Source organism: Oncorhynchus kisutch, linkage group LG21 (assembly GCF_002021735.2).
Source record: "Oncorhynchus kisutch isolate 150728-3 linkage group LG21, Okis_V2, whole genome shotgun sequence".
Classification (NCBI taxonomy): domain Eukaryota; kingdom Metazoa; phylum Chordata; class Actinopteri; order Salmoniformes; family Salmonidae; genus Oncorhynchus; species Oncorhynchus kisutch.
This window is the reverse complement of record NC_034194.2, coordinates 20,318,306-20,340,221: the sequence shown is the minus strand read 5'-3', so window position 1 is coordinate 20,340,221 and position 21,916 is coordinate 20,318,306. Positions and strand designations below refer to the sequence as shown.

Below are 21,916 nucleotides of genomic sequence, written 5' to 3'. Positions count from 1 at the left end.
AAAGCTGGGACCGAGAGACTGGAGAGACTGGAAAAACAGGTTCTATCTCAAGGCCATCACTGTTAAACAGCCATCACTAACATTGAGTGGCTGCTGCCAACATACTGACTCAAATCTCTAGCCACTTTAATAATTAAACATTGGATGTAATGGATGTAATAAATGTATCACTAGTCACTTTAAACAATGCCACTTTATATAATGTTTACATACCCTACATTACTCATCTCATATATATATATATATATACTGTACTCTATACCATCTACTGCATCTTGCCTATGTCGCTCGGCTATCGCTCATCCATATATGGTATATCCATATATATATATATGGTTTCTCAAATGATTGCCTCGCCTGGTTCACCAACTACTTCTCTGATAGAGTTCAGTGTGTCAAATCGGAGGGTCTGCTGTCCGGACCTCTGGCAGTCTCTATGGGGGTGCCACAGGGTTCAATTCTTGGACCGACTCTCTTCTCTGTATACATCAATGAGGTCGCTCTTGCTGCTGGTGAGTCCCTGATCCACCTCTACGCAGACGACACCATTCTGTATACTTCCGGCCCTTCTTTGGACACTGTGTTAACAACCCTCCAGGCAAGCTTCAATGCCATACAACTCTCCTTCCGTGGCCTCCAATTGCTCTTAAATACAAGTAAAACTAAATGCATGCTCTTCAACCGATCGCTACCTGCACCTACCCGCCTGTCCAACATCACTACTCTGGACGGCTCTGACTTAGAATACGTGGACAACTACAAATACTTAGGTGTCTGGTTAGACTGTAAACTCTCCTTCCAGACCCATATCAAACATCTCCAATCCAAAGTTAAATCTAGAATTGGCTTCCTATTTCGCAACAAAGCATCCTTCACTCATGCTGCCAAACATACCCTTGTAAAACTGACCATCCTACCAATCCTCGACTTTGGCGATGTCATTTACAAAATAGCCTCCAATACCCTACTCAACAAATTGGATGCAGTCTATCACAGTGCAATCCGTTTTATCACCAAAGCCCCATATACTACCCACCATTGCGACCTGTACGCTCTCGTTGGCTGGCCCTCGCTTCATACTCGTCGCCAAACCCACTGGCTCCATGTCATCTACAAGACCCTGCTAGGTAAAGTCCCCCCTTATCTCAGCTCGCTGGTCACCATAGCATCTCCCACCTGTAGCACACGCTCCAGCAGGTATATCTCTCTAGTCACCCCCAAAACCAATTCTTTCTTTGGCCGCCTCTCCTTCCAGTTCTCTGCTGCCAATGACTGGAACGAACTACAAAAATCTCTGAAACTGGAAACACTTATCTCCCTCACTAGCTTTAAGCACCAACTGTCAGAGCAGCTCACAGATTACTGCACCTGTACATAGCCCACCTATAATTTAGCCCAAACAACTACCTCTTTCCCAACTGTATTTAATTTTAATTTATTTATTTATTTAGCTCCTTTGCACCCCATTATTTTTTATTTCTACTTTGCACATTCTTCCATTGCAAAACTACCATTCCAGTATTTTACTTGCTATATTGTATTTACTTTGCCATCATGGCCTTTTTTGCCTTTACCTCCCTTCTCACCTCACATTGTATATAGACTTGTTTATACTGCATTATTGACTGTATGTTTGTTTTTACTCCATGTGTAACTCTGTGTCGTTTTATCTGTCGAACTGCTTTGCTTTATCTTGGCCAGGTCGCAATTGTAAATGAGAACTTGTTCTCAACTTGCCTACCTGGTTAAATAAAGGTAAAATAAAATAAATAAATAAATATTTATGTTCATATTCTTATTCATTCCTTTACACGTGTGTGTGTGTATAAGGTAGTTGTGAAATTGTTAGATTACTTGTTAGATATTACTGCACGGTCGGAACTAGAAGCACAAGCATTTCGCTACACTCTCATTAACATCTAACAATGTGTATGTGATCAATAAAATATGTTTTGAAGACTCGGGGCTGTAATCGCTGCCAAAGGTGCTTCAACAAAGTACTGAGTAAAGGGTCTGAATACTTATGTTAATGTTTATTTCCATTTTTTTTATTTGCAAAAATGTCTAAACCTGTTTTTGCTTTGTCATCATGGGGTATTGTTTGTAGGTGGATTATAAAAAAGCCAGTAACAACAAAATGTGGAAAAAACCAAGGGGTCTGAATACTTTCCGAATGCACTGTATGTTGGTATAGGTCAGTGTTGATGGTTAATGTAGATATTTTACCCTTATGACATCAATATCCCTATTTGCCAAGCTGTAGTGGCTGCAAAGGTTGAGGTCAATGGTGAGCTGTCATAGCAAAATCATGGTGTGTTATTTCACATATTAGTCATTGATTGTCAATATTTTTTTTATGAACTGTTTGTAGCACCTGGCAGTTTAGGTTAAAAATGGTTAGGCTTAGTTTCTACTCTGTTGGTTATGAGCAAGGGTGTAGATCAGATGTTGCTATGCCATAACTGCTAGCTAGGCCTACTTGTCGTCTTGCTCATTCAGTTGTCCTTACGCCACACTGAAGCATGCCTAACATTGTAGCAATGTTATAGGCCTCTACTTGTATTTTGTTTAATACCTCAACCTTTAATCAGGTTGCTGCCAATAAAGTTTATTGTGGCAAATAAAAGCAGATGCGATCCTTTTCCGTTGACAATGTAATGAAGTAGGCTGGACGTTTCTCTTCTGAAGTAGCTGTCATCCCTGAGATCCCTGAGATGACAGCTACTTCAGAATAAAAGTACTTTGAGGCAACATCCGTCTCTCAAATCATTTGCGAATGGCAGTCAAAAATAGCCTTTCTGTGAGAAACAAGAGGATTGCAAAGAAATACAAAATACTTAATTTAGCCCAGTACTGACAAAAGGCATTTTTGGCTGTCACATAGTGTTAGTGTCTATGCTGAAAATTTGGTTGATCTTTCCATCTCTGACAGACTGTTTGAACACTGAACAAAAACGTAAACATGTAAAGTTTGGTTTCATGAGCTGAAAGAAAAGATCCCAGAAGTTTTCCCTAAGCACAAAAAGCTTATTTCTCTCAATTCTTTTGCACAAATTTATTCACATCGCTGTTAATGAGCGTTTCTCCTTTGCCCAAATAATCCATCCACCTGACAGGTGTGGCATATCAAGAAGTTGATTAAACCGCATGATCATTACACAGCTGGGTACAATAAAAGGCGACACTAAAATGTATAGTTTTGTCACACAACGCAATGCCACAGATGTCTCAAGTTGTGAGGGCGCGTGCAATTGGCATGCTTACTGTAGGAGTGTCCACCAGAGCTCTTGCCAGAGAACTGAATGTTATTTGCTCTACCATTTATCATGCTGAAATAAGTGGAGTATTTTTCTCTACGGTCACTTAGTAGCCTAGGCCTACTTCTGCCCAAAAGACTTGTCTTTTAATCAATCTATGTGATTTTTGTTTCATGGAATCTCCATCTGTAGGCTATATTTGATTAGTTCTGATGCTGGGCAAATAAGTTGGTGGTGTAGCTCATCAATTCGTTTGCACATCTATCACTGATTTAGAAACATTTAGCATGCAATGTAAATCAAGTGTAGGCCTATTGAGCTCACGTATAGGAAACTTCAAAAGCCCGCGGAGGTTGTGAAATATGAACACAAGATGCGAATGCTTTTGAAAATATATGTTGCTATTATTTTCTATGGGTCTCATGATGAAGATACTCTACTCCTGCTTCTTAACGAAGCAGAGTTACGGTAGGAAAAGAGTTGAGACGTGGATCAAAAAAGCATGGGCTTGCCTTGGGCTCTGTTTCAAAATATCACTTTTTTTTTTTTTTGGATATCTGTTGGCATGAAGGAAGTTGTGGGGAAAATAATTTTTTTTAATCATTTTTATATATTATATTCTTAGCCTACTATAAAATGCGTATGTGATCAGGATAGCCTAAGTGTGTCTTGTCTTTTTAATGGACAAATGAACTATTTATTTCATGTGCATGGTGCAGCCATATAAACTCAAAATATGCCATTCTATTTTCCGTTCTTTTGAAAATAATTCAAAATAAATTATATTAGTCTTATGTTTCTTAGGACCTGCTTAAAATGAATGAATAATGGATTTCTTTGAGATGGTGTATATTCCATGGATTTATTAACATAGACGCCCACATCAGCACACACCTACTCTGACTCCTACACTTTCCTGCATGTGCACGGGAGATAGAAAAGGCTTATCCTGGCAATCTGGTAAAAATGGGACCCCCAAATATAAAATGTATAAAAAAAATGGATTGTGGAACTCCATGATGTTACTTAGATGATTTGTATATGAAGCGTGAAAATGCTAATATACAGTGCCTTCGGGAAGTATTCTGACCCCTTGACTTTTCCCACATTTTTGTTATGTTACAGCCTTAAATGAAACCATTCCCTCAGCAATCTACACACACTAACCCATAATGACGAAGCAAAAACCGGTTCGTGCCTTTTGACAATTCCTTTTGTATTCCTCATGTCTTACACATTGTTAGAAAAAGTTTTGTCCAAATCAGATATTGGGTACTATATTAATTGGAATCCTATAAATGTAAAAAATAAATTCAACCAAGTCTGAGATGGTGGGTGTCAATGGCTTGCTGAAATGACATTGAACCACTCCACAGCTAGAAGTGCTCTTTAGGTCTTCATTTAATTTTTTTTAATGTAACCCTTATTTTACCAGGTAAGTTGACCTGAGAACACATTCTCATTTACAGCAACGACCTGGAGAATAGTTAGAGGAGAGGGATGAATGAGCCAATTGGAAGTTGGGGATGATTAGGTGGCAATGACTGTATGAGGCCCAGATTGTCAATTTAGCCAGGACACCCCTAGTCTTACGATAAGTGCCATCTCTTCCAGGGAACAGTGTGTTGTTGGAAAGGTGTCTTCAGGTTTCTCCCCTAGTTGTTTTTCTCCTCTCAGCCCACAATAAGCGGTGTCTGGGCTGGGCCACTCCACAAGTTTCTAGGCCCATGGGAGAGGCTTGGCATAGTTCTGAGAGACAGAGTTTAGTTTATTAGGATCCCCATTAGCTACTGCACATGCAGCAGCTACTCACCCTGGGGTCCACATAAAACGTACAGAACAGTTATAGACAAAGTAAGATATGACATTACATTCAAAAATCAAAAAAGCGTTATGTATTTGTAAGACAGACAACGGGAAAAAAAATACTACTTATACACTTCCTATTCTTATTTCCAGTACAGTTAAAATAAATCTTTAGAAAGAGGAGAGGCGGTGTGGTACAATTTTTGTATGTTTTTATTTTTTTACAGCTAAACTATCTTTTTGGCTGTTTGTAAATGGTACAACATGAGAACGGGAGCAGGAGATTCCAGCTGTGTATTGATGGGTCGTGTTTTATATTGAAAGTAACTTTTTTTTTTTTTGCGTCAATGGAGTGATCAGGGGCGTGCTACTGTAGTTTTCCTTCACAAAAAATACATTAGTGCAACACATTCAGTAGAAAATAACTTTATTTTCATCAGATGACAACAGAAGTGCAACGCTATTTGGCTGGCAGCCACACAAGTAAATGAGCTTACACTGCAAATGTAGCACTATGCGCTGAGAGTCGGGAAGCAAATTCAGGGAGTGATTGTTTTAATAAAAGGAACCATAATACAAAACAAACACTAACAGCACACAGACATGAAACCCGAACAAAGACTCCTGGGGAAGGAACCAAAGGGAGTGACATATATAGGGAAGGTAATCAGCGAAGTGATGGAGTCCAGGTGAGTCTTACGACGCGCAGGTGCGCCATAACGAGCAGCCTGGTGACTCAGAGGCCGGAGAGGGAGCACACGTGACAGCAAAAAGGATGCGTGGCCAATGTATTTCTAATGTTTGCCATAGAAGGAATGTAGCCAGCTACATTTTTATTAATGTTTTGCTTAAAGTTAATTGTGCATTTTTACCAGAGAAAAGTAGCTCCACATCAGTCAGAGCGCTGTCTGCTGATAGAATGCCAATTGGTGAATTCTCATCTGAGTGTAGAAGTGCAACTGAAGCAAAAGGCCAAGGCCGAGCAGAAATTACAGTAAGAAGTATTTAAATCTGTGTTTAAAAAATGCAGACATATTTATTACGCATTCTTATTTTTCTGTGTGAAAAACGCAGAATTGTGTGTTAACACGAACCCTAAGTGTAATTTGCTAGTTATCTGAGTGGCTGAATTAATAAGGAGACGGGGCATCGTATAGTGTTAGCATTTTTGTTTTCTTTAAAAAATATATAAAAAATTGTGGTACTTTTACCCCTTTTTCCTCCCTAATTTCGTGATCTCGAATTGGTAGTGGTACAAGGAAATCCCGGCCTGCCAAACCCTCCCCTAACCTGGACGACGCTGGGCCAATTGTGTGCCGGCTCATGGATCTCCCGATCACGGCAGGCTGTGAAACAGGCTGGGATCAAACCCAGGGCTTTAGTGACGCCTCAAGCACTACGATGCAGTGCCTTTGACCGCTGTGCCACAGAGGGGGCCGTGTTCGCTTTCTGCCGTGTTTGAGAAGTCAATGCCCTTTGGATGAGTTATCTGTACAGCTGCCTCTGCTATCTGGATTTTCTTGCGTCCCCCCCCCCCCCCCCCCCCTCTCCCTATTCTCCAAGCAGAGCAGGCAGCTCGTTGCCGTAGCGACTCCAGATTCCACACAGACACAGTGTGTACACTTGCTGCACCAGAGATGGTACTGTTCTTCCTTCAGACAAGTATGCGTCAAAGCCTTGTTCATTTGCACTATGTCTCTAGTTCACAGTCTAAACTCACCAAAAATGACATTTGGTAGCTCCTACCTATCTGTAACTTATGAGCTGGATTGCCTGTCTTTGCAATTAGTTTTTTACCGTTTGTGCTTGTTAGCATATTTAGCTTAGCAGCCTCCATGGAAATTGACTATTACTTGTGCTAATTTTGACAGCATTCTGGTAATAGATGCCGATTGGGCTTTTTATTTTTTTATTTTGTCGCCCACTTGTGTATTTAACCTGTAAAACCGCACGCAAATCCTGAGATGAGAGAAGGATGGTATGAAAATCTGGGTACCGCCCAACCCTACTGCAATGCACAGGAGACCATTATATTAGGCCTCCAGTGTTTGCCCCATATGCATTTCAATCGTAGAAGTCACTGTAGATGTAAAGATGTATCCCCCAGGGAGACCCATTCACTCCCAAGCAAGAAGCACCCACCCAACACCCTTGCAGGAAGCCCCCTGCTAAGTCTGCCACTGCTGTTGGGAAAAATAATCCTGGAGGAAACACTGGGCTTCAGTAGGTCCTATTTGACATGATGGATGCCTCATGCAGAGTCCCTTTACCCCCTTTACACAAGTAATTGTGAAGTCCCCTTTCTCTACAGAAATGGATAGACCGTTCACAAGTAATTTTATTTGAACTGATTAGAGTTGAGGCTGGACCTGAGCCAGTGGAACATTGGAGCTGGGGCTTTAGTGAATGGCCTACAGACAGGCCAGATAGCAGAGGTAATTCATGGAAACAAGCTTTACTGGTTAAATGTCTCTGCTTGTCCAAGCTTTGGAAGTGTGGTTGTTGTTAAGCAGTTGGAAACCCTTGACTTGGCTACTGACCAGTTCCAATGTAGAACAAAGGTGATTACAAACAGACTGCTTTTTCAGTGTTGGGGCACCACCAGCTTTAAGTGAATCAATGGGGTAAGCTTAGTTTACTGCTAGTCTGATTTTGCTTGTAGCCTTGTGCCACCATTTACTGTTTCCCCTCACAACAACCTATAGAGAAAGGTTCCCCCCCAGCCCAAACCACCTCCTAAGCCTCTCCCTGCTTGTCTCTGGGCTGTACTGGCTGTTCAGGGGAAGTCTCTCCAGGCCACAGCCAGTCTAAGATTTCCCCATGTTGATCTGTGTGAGATCAGCAATATGTAATCGTCTTTAGCTCAAGCCTCCCCGGGGCATTAGTAGTCACCGTGTGCGTGGCTGAATGTGGTGTGTGTGTGCCCCAGCAGGGCTAATGTCCTGCTCAGCAGAATGTGGTGTTGAGTTTCACTGCTGCCTTCTGTTAGGCTTTGTTTTAATCAAATGGATTTCAGATAGAGGCTCTACAGTTTATGTATTTCATTGTTCATGTTTGCCATGCTGCTGCACTTTACTACTCAGTCTTGGAGCTTAATCCCAAATGAATCTGTGCTGGTCTACTTGTCAATAGTGTATTGTGGTTGTAAATGATCTGTAGGAGTTTTGTGTAGGCCCAACCTTTACATACAGTGCATTCGTTACAGCCTTCTAAAATGGATTACATTACATTTTTTTCCCTCATCAATCTACACACAATACTCCATAATGACTAAGTGAAAACAGGTTAAGACATTTTTGCAAATGTATTACAAATAAAAAAATTAACATCCCTTTATTTATGAAAGTATTCCGACGCTATGGGGCATCCTGTTTCCATTGATAATATTTGCGATGTTTCTACATCTTGATTAGAATCCACCTGAGGTAATTTCAATTGATCGGACATGATTTGGAAAGGCAGACACCTGTCTATATAATGTCCCACAGTTGACAGTGAATGTCAGAGCAAAAACCAAGCCATGAGGTCGAAGAAATTGTTCGTAGAGCTCCGAGACAGGATTGTGTCGAGGCACAGATCTGGGGAAGGGTACAAAAACATTTCTGCAGCACTGAAGGTCCCCAAGAACACTGGCCTACATCAATATTAAATGGAATATGTTTGGAACCACCAAGACTCTTCCTAAAGCTTCAGACCCCTTGACTTTTTCCATGTTTTGTTACGTTAGACTTATTCTAAAAATGATTTTTTCCCCCTCAACAATCTACACATAGTACATCATAATGACAAAGAAATGTTTGCAAAGTTTCTCCCATTCTTCTCTGCAGATCCTCTCAAGCTCTGTCAGGTTGGATGGGGAGCATCGCGGCACAGGTCTCCAGAGATGTTTGATCGGGTTCAAGTCCGGGCTCTGGGTGGGCCACTCAAGGACATTCAAAGACTTGTCCCGAAGCCACTCCTGCGTTGTCTTGGCTGTGTACTTAGGCACATTGTCCTGTTGGAAGGTGAACCTTTGCCCCAGTCTGAGGTCCTGGTTTTCATCAAGGATCTCTCTACTTTGCTCTGTTCATCCTGCCCTCAATCCTGACTAGTCTTCCAGTCCCTGCTGCTGAAAAACATCCCCACAGCCTTCTGCCACCACCATGCTTCACCATAAGGATGGTGCCAGACATGACGCTTGGCATTCAGGCCAAAGAGTTCAATATTGGTTTCATCAGACCAGAGAATCTTGTTTCTCATGGTCTGAGAGTCCTTTAGATGCCTTTTGGCAATCTCCAAGCGGGCTGTCATGTGCCTTTTACTGAGGAGTGGCTTACATCTATCCGATCTACCATAAGGCCTGATTGGGGGAGTGCTGCAGAGATGGGAGAACCTTCCAGAAGTACAACCATCTCCACAGAGGAACTCTGGAGCTTTGTCAGAAGGACCATCAGGTTCTTGGTCACCTCCTTGACCAAGGCCTATCTCCCCTGATTGCTCAGTTTGGCCGGGCGGCCAGTTCTAGGAAGAGTCTTGGTGGTTCCAAACTTCTTCCATTTAACAACGATGGAGGCCACTATGTTCTTGGGGACCTTCAATGCTGCAAAAAATGTCTGGTACCCTTCCCCAGATGTGTGCCTCGACACAATCCTGTCTCGTAGCTCTACGTACAATTCCTCATGGCTTGACTTCATGGCTTGGTTTTTGCTCATACACTGTCAACTGTGGGACCTTATATAGACAGGTGTGTGCCTTCCAAATCATGTCCAATCAATTGAATTTTCCACAGGTGGGACTCCAAGTTGTAGAAACATCTCAAGGATGATCAATGGAAACAGGATGCACCTGAGCTCAATTTCAAGTCTCATAGCAAAGGGATACTTATGTAATAAATAACTTTAAAAAATTTTTTTAAAAATCTTTACCTGTGTTTCCTTTGTCAATGGGGTATTGTGTGTGTGATTTAAAAAAAAAAAAAAAAAAAAAACTTTCCAAAGGCACTGTATATACTGGGACTGCTTGACACACACATCTGTCGACCAACAGACTATGGACCAAATAATCGACCAGTTGACTATTTGGAATCAGCCCTTATACACACGTAGTTACTTGTTTTGAAAAACAATTAAGATTTAAGAACAGGTCTTTTAAATACTTCAGGGTGTATGTCTGTTGCTGCAATGACAACATACTCAGTGCCACACCTCCTGTGTGTGTGACTCAGTGCTAACCTCCTGTGTGACTGTGTGTGTATCTTGCCAGACTTCAGCCATGGCCACGGCAGGCGCAGGACCAGGCGCAGGACCAGGCACAGCAGAGCCAAATCGGCCAGGCCCCCAGAGGAAGATGTCCACCACAGGGGAAAGCCTGTACAAGGTGCTAGGCCTGGAGAAAGGAGCTTCCGCTGATGACATCAAGAGAGCTTACAGGTAACATGCTCTCGTGGTGTGACTACCATTAATGTGATGACTGTTGTTTGATCAAATTAACTATGTTTAATTATTACGTGATTAATTTAATCATGTAACAATGAACTCATTAGCAGTCTTGGGGCACCACGGGAAAGTTATTTAACGAGTTGTTATCTCCCGACTTAAACTCCTAAATGTATAAATATCTCTTACCTCAATAACAGTCAATTATGAATTATTATTACCTCATATCAGTCTTATTCTGAACGTCATCGACGCACAGAAATACTAATAATCGCACAGAAATACACACAGTATAGATTATATTGATTACTAACATAATGCAATGTAAAGTCCCAAGTTGACTAACAAAGCATGACTGGGTGGGCGGCTGCTACTGCTGCCATCTTTGATTTGAGTCATGACAGTCCCCCTGGTCGTTTTAATCTTGTAATTATCTTGCCAGTTGCACACCACCATAAAAATGACCACGGGATGTCCTGGTTGTGGATCCAGGACATCCCGTGGGGGGGGGACAATACTCAGGCTGTCTCTGGTTGTTATAGCCACATAACTGGTAAGCCTGTTTCTCCATTTCCCAATTAATTGGTCCATCAGATGCAAAATAATGGACTTCTAATGAGTTATAAGCTCTCTATAGGATTCAGAGTTTCATATAATTCATATGTGACGGCGTGGACTAAGATGAATGAATTTATCCATATGTCCATCCATCCATTTACAGGAAATTAGCCTTGAAGTACCACCCAGACAAGAACCCAGACAACCCGGAGGCTGCAGATAAGTTTAAAGAGATCAACAACGCCAACTCCATCCTGAACGATGACGGCAAGAGGAGGATCTACGAAGAGTACGGCTCCATGGGTCTCTACGTGTCCGAGCAGTTTGGAGAGGAGAGCGTCAAATACTACTTCCTCATGTCCAAGTGGTGGTTTAAGGTGAGAGAGAATACCTCATAACCCCTCTAAAACCACCTTTTAGTCTAACAGGGTAATAGATTTGAATACTCAGGTGACCTTGACCCTCTGGACAGGTTATCCTGGGTGTAGTCAGGACTGCAGTAGCCTCTGACAGTGGGGTGATTAACCCATCCTGAGTCCCAGCCTACTGTCTCTGTCTGTGATGACGCACTGACTGGATAGCTTTTACAACCATGTCACTCACACACTCATCACACTGTATTAGACACTACTATGTCTACTCCATTCATTAGACACCCTTCTATCTGGTGGTGGGTGTGCATTGACAGTCTATTAATTCAAGACTTGTGTGGAAGTGTGTTATTGCTTTGAAAGGTGTCATCGTTACCTCCCTCTGAACCTGTCAGTGTACTGTGTTTTTTTGTTTGTCAGTTAGACCGGTGGCATCAGGTGCAAAGCGGTCTTTATTTAGAACTGTGTTGTGTGTAGTTGTGCTCAGTCACTCTGAGATGTGAGGCCTTTGATGCTGAGTAGAGTACAGTAAGTAGAGTGGTTGAGATGCAGAGGGGACGATCCAGTGACTGTCTCACAAACCTCACTCTGCTTTCATCTACAAAGAAAAATACAAAGCACAGGAAATTACAGGGAGAAACCAAACCGCCACACGTATTTATACCCTAGAAAGCACAGTGCAATAGGATTATTAAGCGCACCACACATATTACATTGGAAATGTAGCATTGAAAAGCAGAGAGCTCTGAGGGCAAAGCCACTGTCTGAGCCAGGAGGTCTCTGCTGCTAACATCCACTCTAGCTTCTCACACTGGGCCACCCTGTAGATCTGAGGCCAGATATGTAGAGGTTCTCATGGGAGCAGGATGACGGCGGGTGGCTGTCCTGACTGACTGCTGTGTGTTCTGTCCTTGTGCTGCAGACCATGGCTGTGTGCTGCACCGTCTTCTCCTGCTGCTGTTGCTGCTGCTGTTGCTGTTTCTGCTGTGGGAAGTGCAAGCCGCCGGAGGAGGATGATCACTACCAGTATGTGGACCCAGAGGACCTGGAGGCCCAGATCAAAGCAGAGACGGACGGAGGTGAGAGCACGCTGGGAAGGGGGGGGATTTTGGTTTGATGGTGGGTAGTCTATGGGAGAATGTTTGGGGCACCAGTAGTTGGGCTGGGGACTGAGAGCGTGGTGCTACACATGCATGTATATTATAGACTCTCTGCTATAGTTGGACTAGAGGTCATGGGGAGGGTAGCCGATTAAATGCAGTATGCCCCTCGGTCCCTGTCCTTCTCCTGAGTCCTTGGCCCCTCCACTGTACCTCAGCGGCAGGCAGCCTCGCAGATGTCGTTTTTTCAGCCTGAATTAACGCTGTCACTTCCTTTCAGAGCATAGGAGCCGGAGAGGAGCCGATTAGAGGGAGGAGAGGCGGGGAAACCGCAGAGCACAGATGGGGCTAGAGCTGCCAAACAGAGATCGGGGGGGGGTTTGAGGAGAGAAGCGTCAGTGTCTAGCTCTGCTAGGCAGAACTCCCGGTCTACAGCACCTGATCCTGCTCTGGAGGTTGAGGCTGAAGGCTAGCCCATAGATTACCTTAATGAAGCAGAACAGCTAAAAGTGCATGTATTTATAGCTCACACACACTGAATGAGAGACTGCTGGCTCATATCACAGAGGATATGTGCTTTGTATCACAATCCTCCTTTACCACAAGGATACAAATCGCTAATGAAATGTTGTTTAGTATTTCTGCAGGTCAGCTTTCTGTTTGAAAGCTATGGATGTACTGTACAATAATGTAAACATTAACCGTTAGAAATGTCAAGTGTTACTTTTCTTCCAACATTTCAAACTCAACAAGAAGCTTTGTTTTACCCTCTACCATCCAGGTCAGAACAGGGACAGGGGCTGGGACAGAAGTGAGATGAGGATGATTAATAGCACATCCTCAGATCTGACAGGACTGTATTGTCTGCCTCTGCCTCCTGTGTCGTGTCCTTGACTGGTTGGTCTGAGGACATGACTCGGCTCCTTGACTCATGTTGCCTGTAAACACGGCAGCAGGAGAGCTCAGATCACTCAATAGCAGACAGTCCCAACGACTATACTTCTAAATGCCTTGTCAAGCGACCACGGTGACCCTATAGTCATGACCCTAAGCCCAAATTGCTGTTGCACTTTCAGTATAAAAAGTTATGAAATGATAATGCATTGTAATTTACTATTGGTTTCAGAGATATTTGAATGTTTAGGCGAATACCTAGGTTATTCATGTCACCTAACAAAAAACAGGAACTGTGCTTCATTTACAGTACCTGAAAGCTAACCAGGACATGACAAGCTAACAACCCCAGGGCGGTATGGGGATAACACATCAGTATACTCTGGCCCAATGAGCAGGACAGGTTAATCTCGTTCTGACAGAGTGGTGTTTTTGTACGTTTGTGTTTTGATCTACCAGGTGACACGGTAATCATTGTCCAGCCCATACCTGTAGCCGTACCTATAGCTGTATCGAGCCCTGTGGCTGAGAGCATCAGCCTAGGCCCTGCCATCAGCCTAGGCCCTGCCATCAGCCTAGGCCCTGCCATCAGCCTAGGCCCTGCCATCAGCCTAGGCCCTGCCAGTCCAGTAGGTGACAACCCGACCAGTCCAGTGGCTGCTGAGAACCCAGGCGAAACGCTGCCGGAGTCTAAATGACTCGTAAGCCCCCCCACCCCCCACCCCCTTCTGCCTGATGTACTGGCTGTACTCATCCCATCTGCATGGTGTTGTCCATCCGTTACGCCCCAGACCAACCCGTTTCACCGTACTGTATTAGTTCGTAGTGACACATGTTCTGCTGTTTGGTAGTTCGACTGGCTCACTAACCATCTATTCTGTTTGCCTGTCAGTGCTGCATGATGTCATGGCTGTTACTTCTACATATTTTCAGCACGGCCACATGAGCTTACCTTGTATATAATGTCTCTGCAACCTTTTCACAACAATCATTTCAGTGAATTGATAAGTATTTTGATTGTGTTTGGTCCATCATGAATGTATCTGCAGTAACTATTTGCTGCCTTGGTTATAAAGTGGATGTCATCTCTTTATTAATTAGGCCTAGTAAATGGTCATTAGATAAAGCCTAATCTCTGCCCAGTATCCCATTACCTTAACAGCAAGAACACAGTGGCACTTAGGGCTGGATTCAATCCGGAAGATCCGCGTTAAAATGTAAAGGTAATTTGTGATTGATTTAGACATTTTAACGTGAATGCAGTCTCTGCGGGAACATTGCCTTTAAATTTAAACCGAGCTATATGGCATTTTCCGCGAGGAGACTGCATTCACGTTAAATGCTGCATATGTCGGCTCAATCGGAAATTACCTTCAATTCCACCATACGGATTGAATCCAGCCTTTAGGCAACACAGGGCCCCACAGCAGCCAAGTATTCACTCAACCCACAACACATTAGCTGCCTTCAATAAACAGTAGCAGTCTATTTATATGAAACATCAATGAAATGTCAGGCTGGTTAGTTGAAAACCTAGCCTGTGGGTATGTGCAGGACAGAGAGCCATGTTCTAAAAGCACAGTCCCTTTTTGTCATAAGCTAACACAACCCTGGGATCCCCCTGGGGCCTGACGTAGAGGTAGCTGACCGCTTGGCTGAGCCAGTCCACTGTGGGTTCAGCAGCTAAAGTGTTGGCACAGTATTCAGACCGTACCATAGAACTATAATGAGTCATTCTATTTCTCTGATTCATGCTCTCCCTTCATAGTGGTGGTGATCGACTAACCGTGGTGGTGGTGAATGACTAACCGTGGTGGTGGTTGTAAATGACTAACCGTGGTGGTGGTGGTGGTTGTGATGGACTAACTGTGGTTATGATGGACTAACGGTGGTGGTGGTTGTGATGGACTAACTGTGGTGGTGATGGACTAACTGTGGTGGTGGATTAGCCGTGGTGATGGACTGACTGTGGTGGTGATGGACTGACTGTGGTGGTGATGGACTAACTGTGGTGGTGATGGATTAGCCGTGGTGATGGACTGACTGTGGTGATGGACTAACCCTGGTGGTGGAGGAGGTGATGGACTAACCCTGGTGGTGGTGATGGACTAACCCTGGTGGTGGAGTGGTTTTTCACTTGTCACTGAAGCAGGGTTGAAACTCTAACCTCACAAGACATGCCTTCATTAACCTACAGGCTGTAGGCTAACTCCCATGGAATTACAGAACCTTCTAGTATGTATGTCAGGTGCCTACCACTTTAGGTTAAGAATATTAGTAGTGTTTCCATGAAAGACGGGGGTTTAGAGTTCCTAGATAGTCTGGAATATACCATGATACCCACTGAGTACTATTCATTTCAAAGTTTGTTCATGGTTCTCCACTGTCACCTGTGGAACTACCTCTTCCTAGGTGCAGGTGTGTGTCCAGTGCACTGTTGAGACCAATGCCCCATAGACCTAGACGGACCACCGCTGTCCTGTCACATCCATCCATATGTTTTTGTCATCTCACCTCACACCTACTTCCTCAGCACCGTCCTCTCTGTTAGTGGTCTGTTTGTTCAACATCATGACACCTGTTGACGTGTCAGTCTGGTTCTCTCTTTAGCTATACCAGAGCGATAGCTTGAAGCTTTGAGAGACAATGGCTATATAATGATGTTGGGATAGTAGTGAATCAGTACCATCATCGCATTATACTGTCATCTGATATAGTAGTCTACCACTAATAGTAGAAGTACTTTCAAAGCAGTGCTCTGTGCTCTCCCTCTATGCTGCATTTTGGATGGTGTCCTCTATAAGGACAGTGACAGTGTGGATGAGCCTCGCCAGGGGAGGGCAGGTAGGTTCCTGATACACACTTGGTTATGTTCAGTAGGGTGCACCGTAGCAAAACGTTTTGCAACGGAAAGCACTCTCAGGTAACACTTCCTTGTTTCAAAACTTTTTCCACCTACTGAACATGACCTTTGTGGACATCATCTACATACCCCACACATAAAATTATCTGTAAGGTCCCTCAGTCGAGCAGTTGAACACAGATTCAACGACAAAGACCAGGGAGGTTTTCCAATGCCTCGCAAAGAAGGGCACCTATTGGTACATGGGTAAAAATAAAGATACGCTACGAAGATACATGCGTCCTTCCTAACTTAGTTGCTGGAGAGGAAGGAAACCGCTTAGAGATTTCACCATGAGGCCAATGGTGACTTTATATCAGTTAGTTTAATGGCGGTGATTAGAACAAAAATAATGAATGGAATGGAGGTAAGCACAGGAAAAATCCTAGAGGAAAACCTGGTTGTCTGCTTTCCACCTGGTTGTCTGCTTTTGACCAGACACTGGGAGATGAATTCACCTTTCAGCAGAACAATAACCTAAAACACAAGGCCAAATCTACACTGGAGTTGCTTACCAAGAAGACCGTGAATGTTACTGAGTGGCCAAGTTAGTTTTCACTTAAATCTACTTGAAAATCTATGGCAAGATCTGAAAATGGTTGTCTAGTAATGCTCAACAACTAATTTTGACAAAGCTTGAAAATTTTGAAAATAATCATGGGCAAATGTTGCACAATCCAGTAGTGGAAAGCTCTTAAAGACTTAAGAGCAGCCAGAAAGACTCACAGCCAGAAAGACTCACATCTGTAATCCTGCCAAAGGTGCTTCTACAAGGTATTGACTCAGGGGTGTGAATACTTCTGTAAATGAGATATTTCTCTATTTGATTTTCAATAAATTTGCCAAGATGTCTAAACATGTTTTCATTATGGGGTATTGTGTGTAGATGGGTGAGGGGGGGGAAAAAACAATCTAATCCATTTTGAATTCAGGCTGTAAAATAACAATGTGGAGTAAGTCATGCGATATGAATACTTTCTGAAGGCACTGTGTCAACTGTCCTTTTCTCTATTGAGGGTTATTTTTTTCTAGTGAATCTGACCCAGTCCCTTGTCTTCCTGCAGGTCCGCGTGCCCCTATCGTGATCCAGCCGCATTCCATCACCGTTGAGATTCCAGAGACCTCCCAGCCTGCAGCCAGCCAGCCCACCTCCAAGCCCCAGCAGTGACCCTCCCCTCCCAGCCCCGTGTACCCGCTGGAGCCCTCCCCTTAGGTGGGCACGGCCCCCCGAGGGCCCCACCCTGGAGCCCCCAGCAGCCAGCCAGGCCAGCCGTTACCACAGCCAGGACTCACCAGTGCCAGTCAACCAGCCAGCCAGTCAACCCCCCATACTGTGGCAAAGGTCCAACCAAATGGACATGAGCGGCACGCTGCCAAGAGACCCGGACTTCTTATGACTTGATATATATATATATATATATATGTGTCTATCTACCAAACTGAGGATTAGAACAAACTCCTATCACTCCATTTTATCCCTCTGTTTCAATCCTCCCTCATCTATCCCCCCTCCCCTGCTCTCTTTCTCCCTCTTGGACTCTCGTCTCTGTCAGAGCTCTGGGATTGGAGACTCTTCAAGTTCAGTCTGAGTTTTGGGATTTAAATAGCCTGACTCAAACCTTCCACCTCCCGGAGACTAAAGCATGGATCAGAGGATGTGCATGTGTTAAGTTTGATCTGCATGCCCCTACTGTACAACACTGGCACATACATACCCCTCTACTACAGCCACCACCACCATCTTACCCCTGTCAGTGATACCCCCAGCTCCAGCCAGGTGCACTTACAGAATGCTGCACAACCAAGGGTCTCCACTTCCACCTGAATGAGACCCAGAAGTGGGGCCGACATTCGAGAACAGTGAAAATGTCCTGTGGAAAACTTCTGCATTTCTAACAGAAAAATGTGCTGACTGCTTTATTTAATTGCTAATTGATGTCACAATTATGTTAGTTAGACCAAAGCCAAACTACATGCCACTAACTCCATGCGTTCAGTAGCCACCAGTTTTCTCCTCAAGCCACTAGAGCCAACCTGAGAGGATTGCGCCATTGAGGTGTATGCATTTGGGTCTACTATGTACTTTTGAAACCTGTGAATTGGGTAAATGGTAATTTCTGATGGACTGTCAGCTATCTTATGGGTCCAGCCAACCAGCACTGCTTACTGAAACAGTCAGCACACTTCTCTCTGTATTCGATGGAACTGACCGATGGAAACAGCTAGCTGACTGCAACCCAACTACTTATCAAACGTCTCCCATCTCAAAGGGTGGTTTTGCTTTGCGTTCTCATAGTCTGATGTTGTAACATGGAGATACAGGTGGTATGTACTGTAGGGATCTGTGTTTGACCCAGCTTCTAAGTGCACTCTATGCCACATTCTAGAGTGACAATTATGTTCTCTGTACTGCCTACAGAGAGATCCCATCACCAATGATTTTGAGACTTTTCAGATGTTGATTTGACTTTGAAGAAATAACACACCAGGGTGTTTTCCATGGGGTTTTGGTGGACTGAGGCATGTTGAGTATTTTATGGGCTAAAGATGCACATGTCTACTATTTACAACTAGGCATTAGTCCTCCCATTCACTCCTTTCTACAGTACGGTCTCTGTGATGAGATGATGCAATGTCACACAGCAGGGTTAGGGTCTGTACAGATCACACAACCAGCCATTTGTACTTCAGTACAGCTCTCTTTATGATCCTGGGGGTGCAGAGTCGGCGCTTTCTCAAATGTACTGTAATCAGAATAGTGAAAAAGTGACGCGAATGGGTGCCACATTGTTATTGCGAATCAGTCAGTCCCAATGGTGGGTGGGGGGGGTGTGTGTAGAGCATTGTACAAAGTATTTTGGTTTGTTCATTAGTGCTGTGGTCAGTCAGTCATCCCCTCCCAGTTTCTTTGTGGTTGGTCATTTGAAAAGGGCATTCTGTGTTTCCTAAAGAGGGACTGGTACATGGTGTTAACCACCTTGTGTATTGGCTGAAGAACAACCCTAAAGTTAGACTAAACTCAAATCATGTCATCAAATGATGTCAAGCGTTTTGTAGCTTTGGATGTTTTTTCTCCTGAGTTTTCATAGAAATGATTTATCAGTAGCTTCAATTTCTTACTGGAATTTATGGCACTTTTTCTCCCCTTCATTTCACTAAGTTAATAGCCAAAACCCTCCTGATTTTATTTTTTTCAGTCTGTTGGTTATGCTTTTTCGAAAACCATAGTAAATCGGATGCATTTCAACATAACAGTGCAGTATCTATCCCCAGGGTTCAGAGAGGAGAGATACCTTTTATTTATTCTGGTGATCCTTATCTGCTGTAAATAATAATCACTATGTGTGTCACATGCAAATAACATTGTAATAAGGTTGTTTTGAGACTCTTTGTTGAATGGAAAAATGTCTTAAGAAATAAGCCCATATACATAGTGTACATTGTCTATTTTTTATTTATGTCAAACCGAATGAGCTGTTTTTTAAAAAACAAGTTGACAGTTGGGAAGAGAGGACCCTAGACTAGCCAACATGGTCCTCCCAGGGGGCTGGGCAACTGGTTGACAGAGGTAGGTAGGCAGGCTGTCCTAACTGGCTAGGCCACCATGGCGCTGGTCTACAGTAGCAGGCAGACAGGCAGTGTGTATCGGTCTGCCCTGAGTGTAGGGGGCAATGATGTCTCCATCTCATCTCTCTTCTAGGACACAGGGTAATGTATGAGGACTCTGCCACTGAAATGATTGATTGTAGTTTTGTTGATGTTTTCATTGTCATTCATTCATCATGTCTCATGGACAAAAATGATCTGTAAATGTGTATTTATATAATGAAATTAAAAGAAGGGGGATTTGTACAATGTATTCTGTGTGTGTCATTGTGAACTCTGAATCCTTGGTATTTTATTAGGATCCCCAGTAGCTGTTGCGAAAGCAGCAGCTACTCTTCCTGGGGTGTTTTTATTTATATATACACACATATTACCAGTCAAAAGTTTGGACACACCTACTCAATGGTTTTATATCATTTTACTATTGTAGAATAATAGAGTGAAGACACAAACTATGAAATAACATATGAAATCATGTAGTAACCCAAAAAGTGTTCACCAAAATATATTTGAGATTCTTCAAAGTAGCCACCCTTTGCCTTGATGACAGCTTTGCACACTCTTGGCATTCTCTCAACCTGCTTCACCTGGAATGCTTTTCCAGCAGTTGAAGGAGTTCTCACATATGCTGAGCACTTGTTGAATGCTTTTCCTTCATTCTGCGGTCCAACTCATCCCAAACCATCTCAATTGGGTAGAGTTTGGGTGATATTTGAGGACAGGTCCTCTGATGCAGCACTCAATCACTCTCCTTCTTGGTCAAATAGCCCTTACACAGCCTGGAGGTGGGTTGGGTCATTGTCCTGTTGAAAAACAAACGATAGTTCCACTAAGCGCAAACCAGATGGTATGGCGTATTGCTGCAGAATGCCGTGGTAGCCATGCTGGTTAAGTGTGCCTTGAATTCTAAATAAATCACTGACAGTGTCACCAGCAAAGCACCATCACACCACCCCTCCATGCTTCACAGTGGGAACCACATGATACCTACTCTGTGTCTCACAAAGACACAGTGGTTGGAACCAAAAATCTCTAATTTAGACTCATCAGACATATTTCCACCGGTCTCATGTCCAACGCTCAAGTTTCTTGGCCCAAGCAAGTCTCTTATTATTGGTGTCCTTTATTTTTTATTTTATTTAACTGGGCAAGTCAGTTAAGAACACATTGTCATTTAGAAAGGCAGTCTACCAGGGAACAGGGGGTTAACAGCCTTGTTCAGGAGCAGAACAACAGATCAGCTCAGGGATTCGATTAAGCAACCTTTTGGTTACTGGCCCAACGCTCTAACCACTAGGCTACAGTTTAGTAGTGGTTTCTTTGCAGCAATTCAACCATTAAGGCCTGATTCATGCAGTCTCCTCTGAACAGTTGATGTTGAGATGTCTGTTACTTTGTTTATTTGGGCTGCAATCTGAGGTGCAGTTAACACTAATGAACTTGTCCTCTGCAGCAGAGGTAACTCTGGGTCTTCCTTTCCTGTGGCGGTCCTCATGAAAGCCAGTTTCATCATAGCGCTTGATGGTTTTTGCGACTGCACTTGAAGAAACGTTCAAACTCTTGACATTTTTCGACTGACCATGTCTTAAAGTAATGATGGACTGTTGTTTCTCTTTGCTTATTTAAGCTGTTCTTCACATAATATGGACTTGGTCTTTTACCAAATACCCTACTTTGTCACAACACAACTGATTGGCCCAAACGCATTAAGAAGGAAAGAAATTCCACAAATTAACTTTCAATAAGGCACACTTGTTAATTGAAATGCAATCCAGGTTGACTACCTCATGAAGCTGGTTGAGAGAATGCCAAAGTGTGCAAAGCTGTCATCAAAACAAAGGGTGGCTACTTTAAAGAATCTAAAATATATTTTTGATTTGTTTAACACTTTTTGGGTTACTACATGATTCCATATGTGTTATTTCATAGTTTTGATGTCTTCAATATTATTCTATAATGTAGGAAATAGTAAAAATAAAGAAAAACCCTTGAATCACACACAGAATGA

At 43.2% G+C, this 21,916-nt stretch overlaps 1 protein-coding gene across 7 annotated transcripts in view; it reads left to right on the top strand.

Annotated features, from left to right (window-relative positions):
• Nucleotides 1-20,154, top strand: part of LOC109866150 (dnaJ homolog subfamily C member 5) — a 28,060-nt gene extending 7,906 nt beyond the window's left edge. The window contains exons 2-7 of one of the 7 annotated variants that reach the window (XM_020454712.2): nucleotides 10,305-10,471; nucleotides 11,199-11,412; nucleotides 12,329-12,485; nucleotides 13,860-14,101; nucleotides 16,205-16,244; nucleotides 17,367-20,154. In XM_020454712.2, the coding sequence (XP_020310301.1) occupies nucleotides 10,314-10,471; nucleotides 11,199-11,412; nucleotides 12,329-12,485; nucleotides 13,860-14,098 (768 nt within the window). In that variant the 5' untranslated portion in view covers nucleotides 10,305-10,313 and the 3' untranslated portion in view covers nucleotides 14,099-14,101; nucleotides 16,205-16,244; nucleotides 17,367-20,154. The other 6 variants (XM_031800905.1, XM_031800910.1, XM_031800907.1 and 3 more) reach the window with 6 other exon arrangements.
• The last annotated feature ends 1,762 nt before the right edge of the window (nucleotides 20,155-21,916 follow it).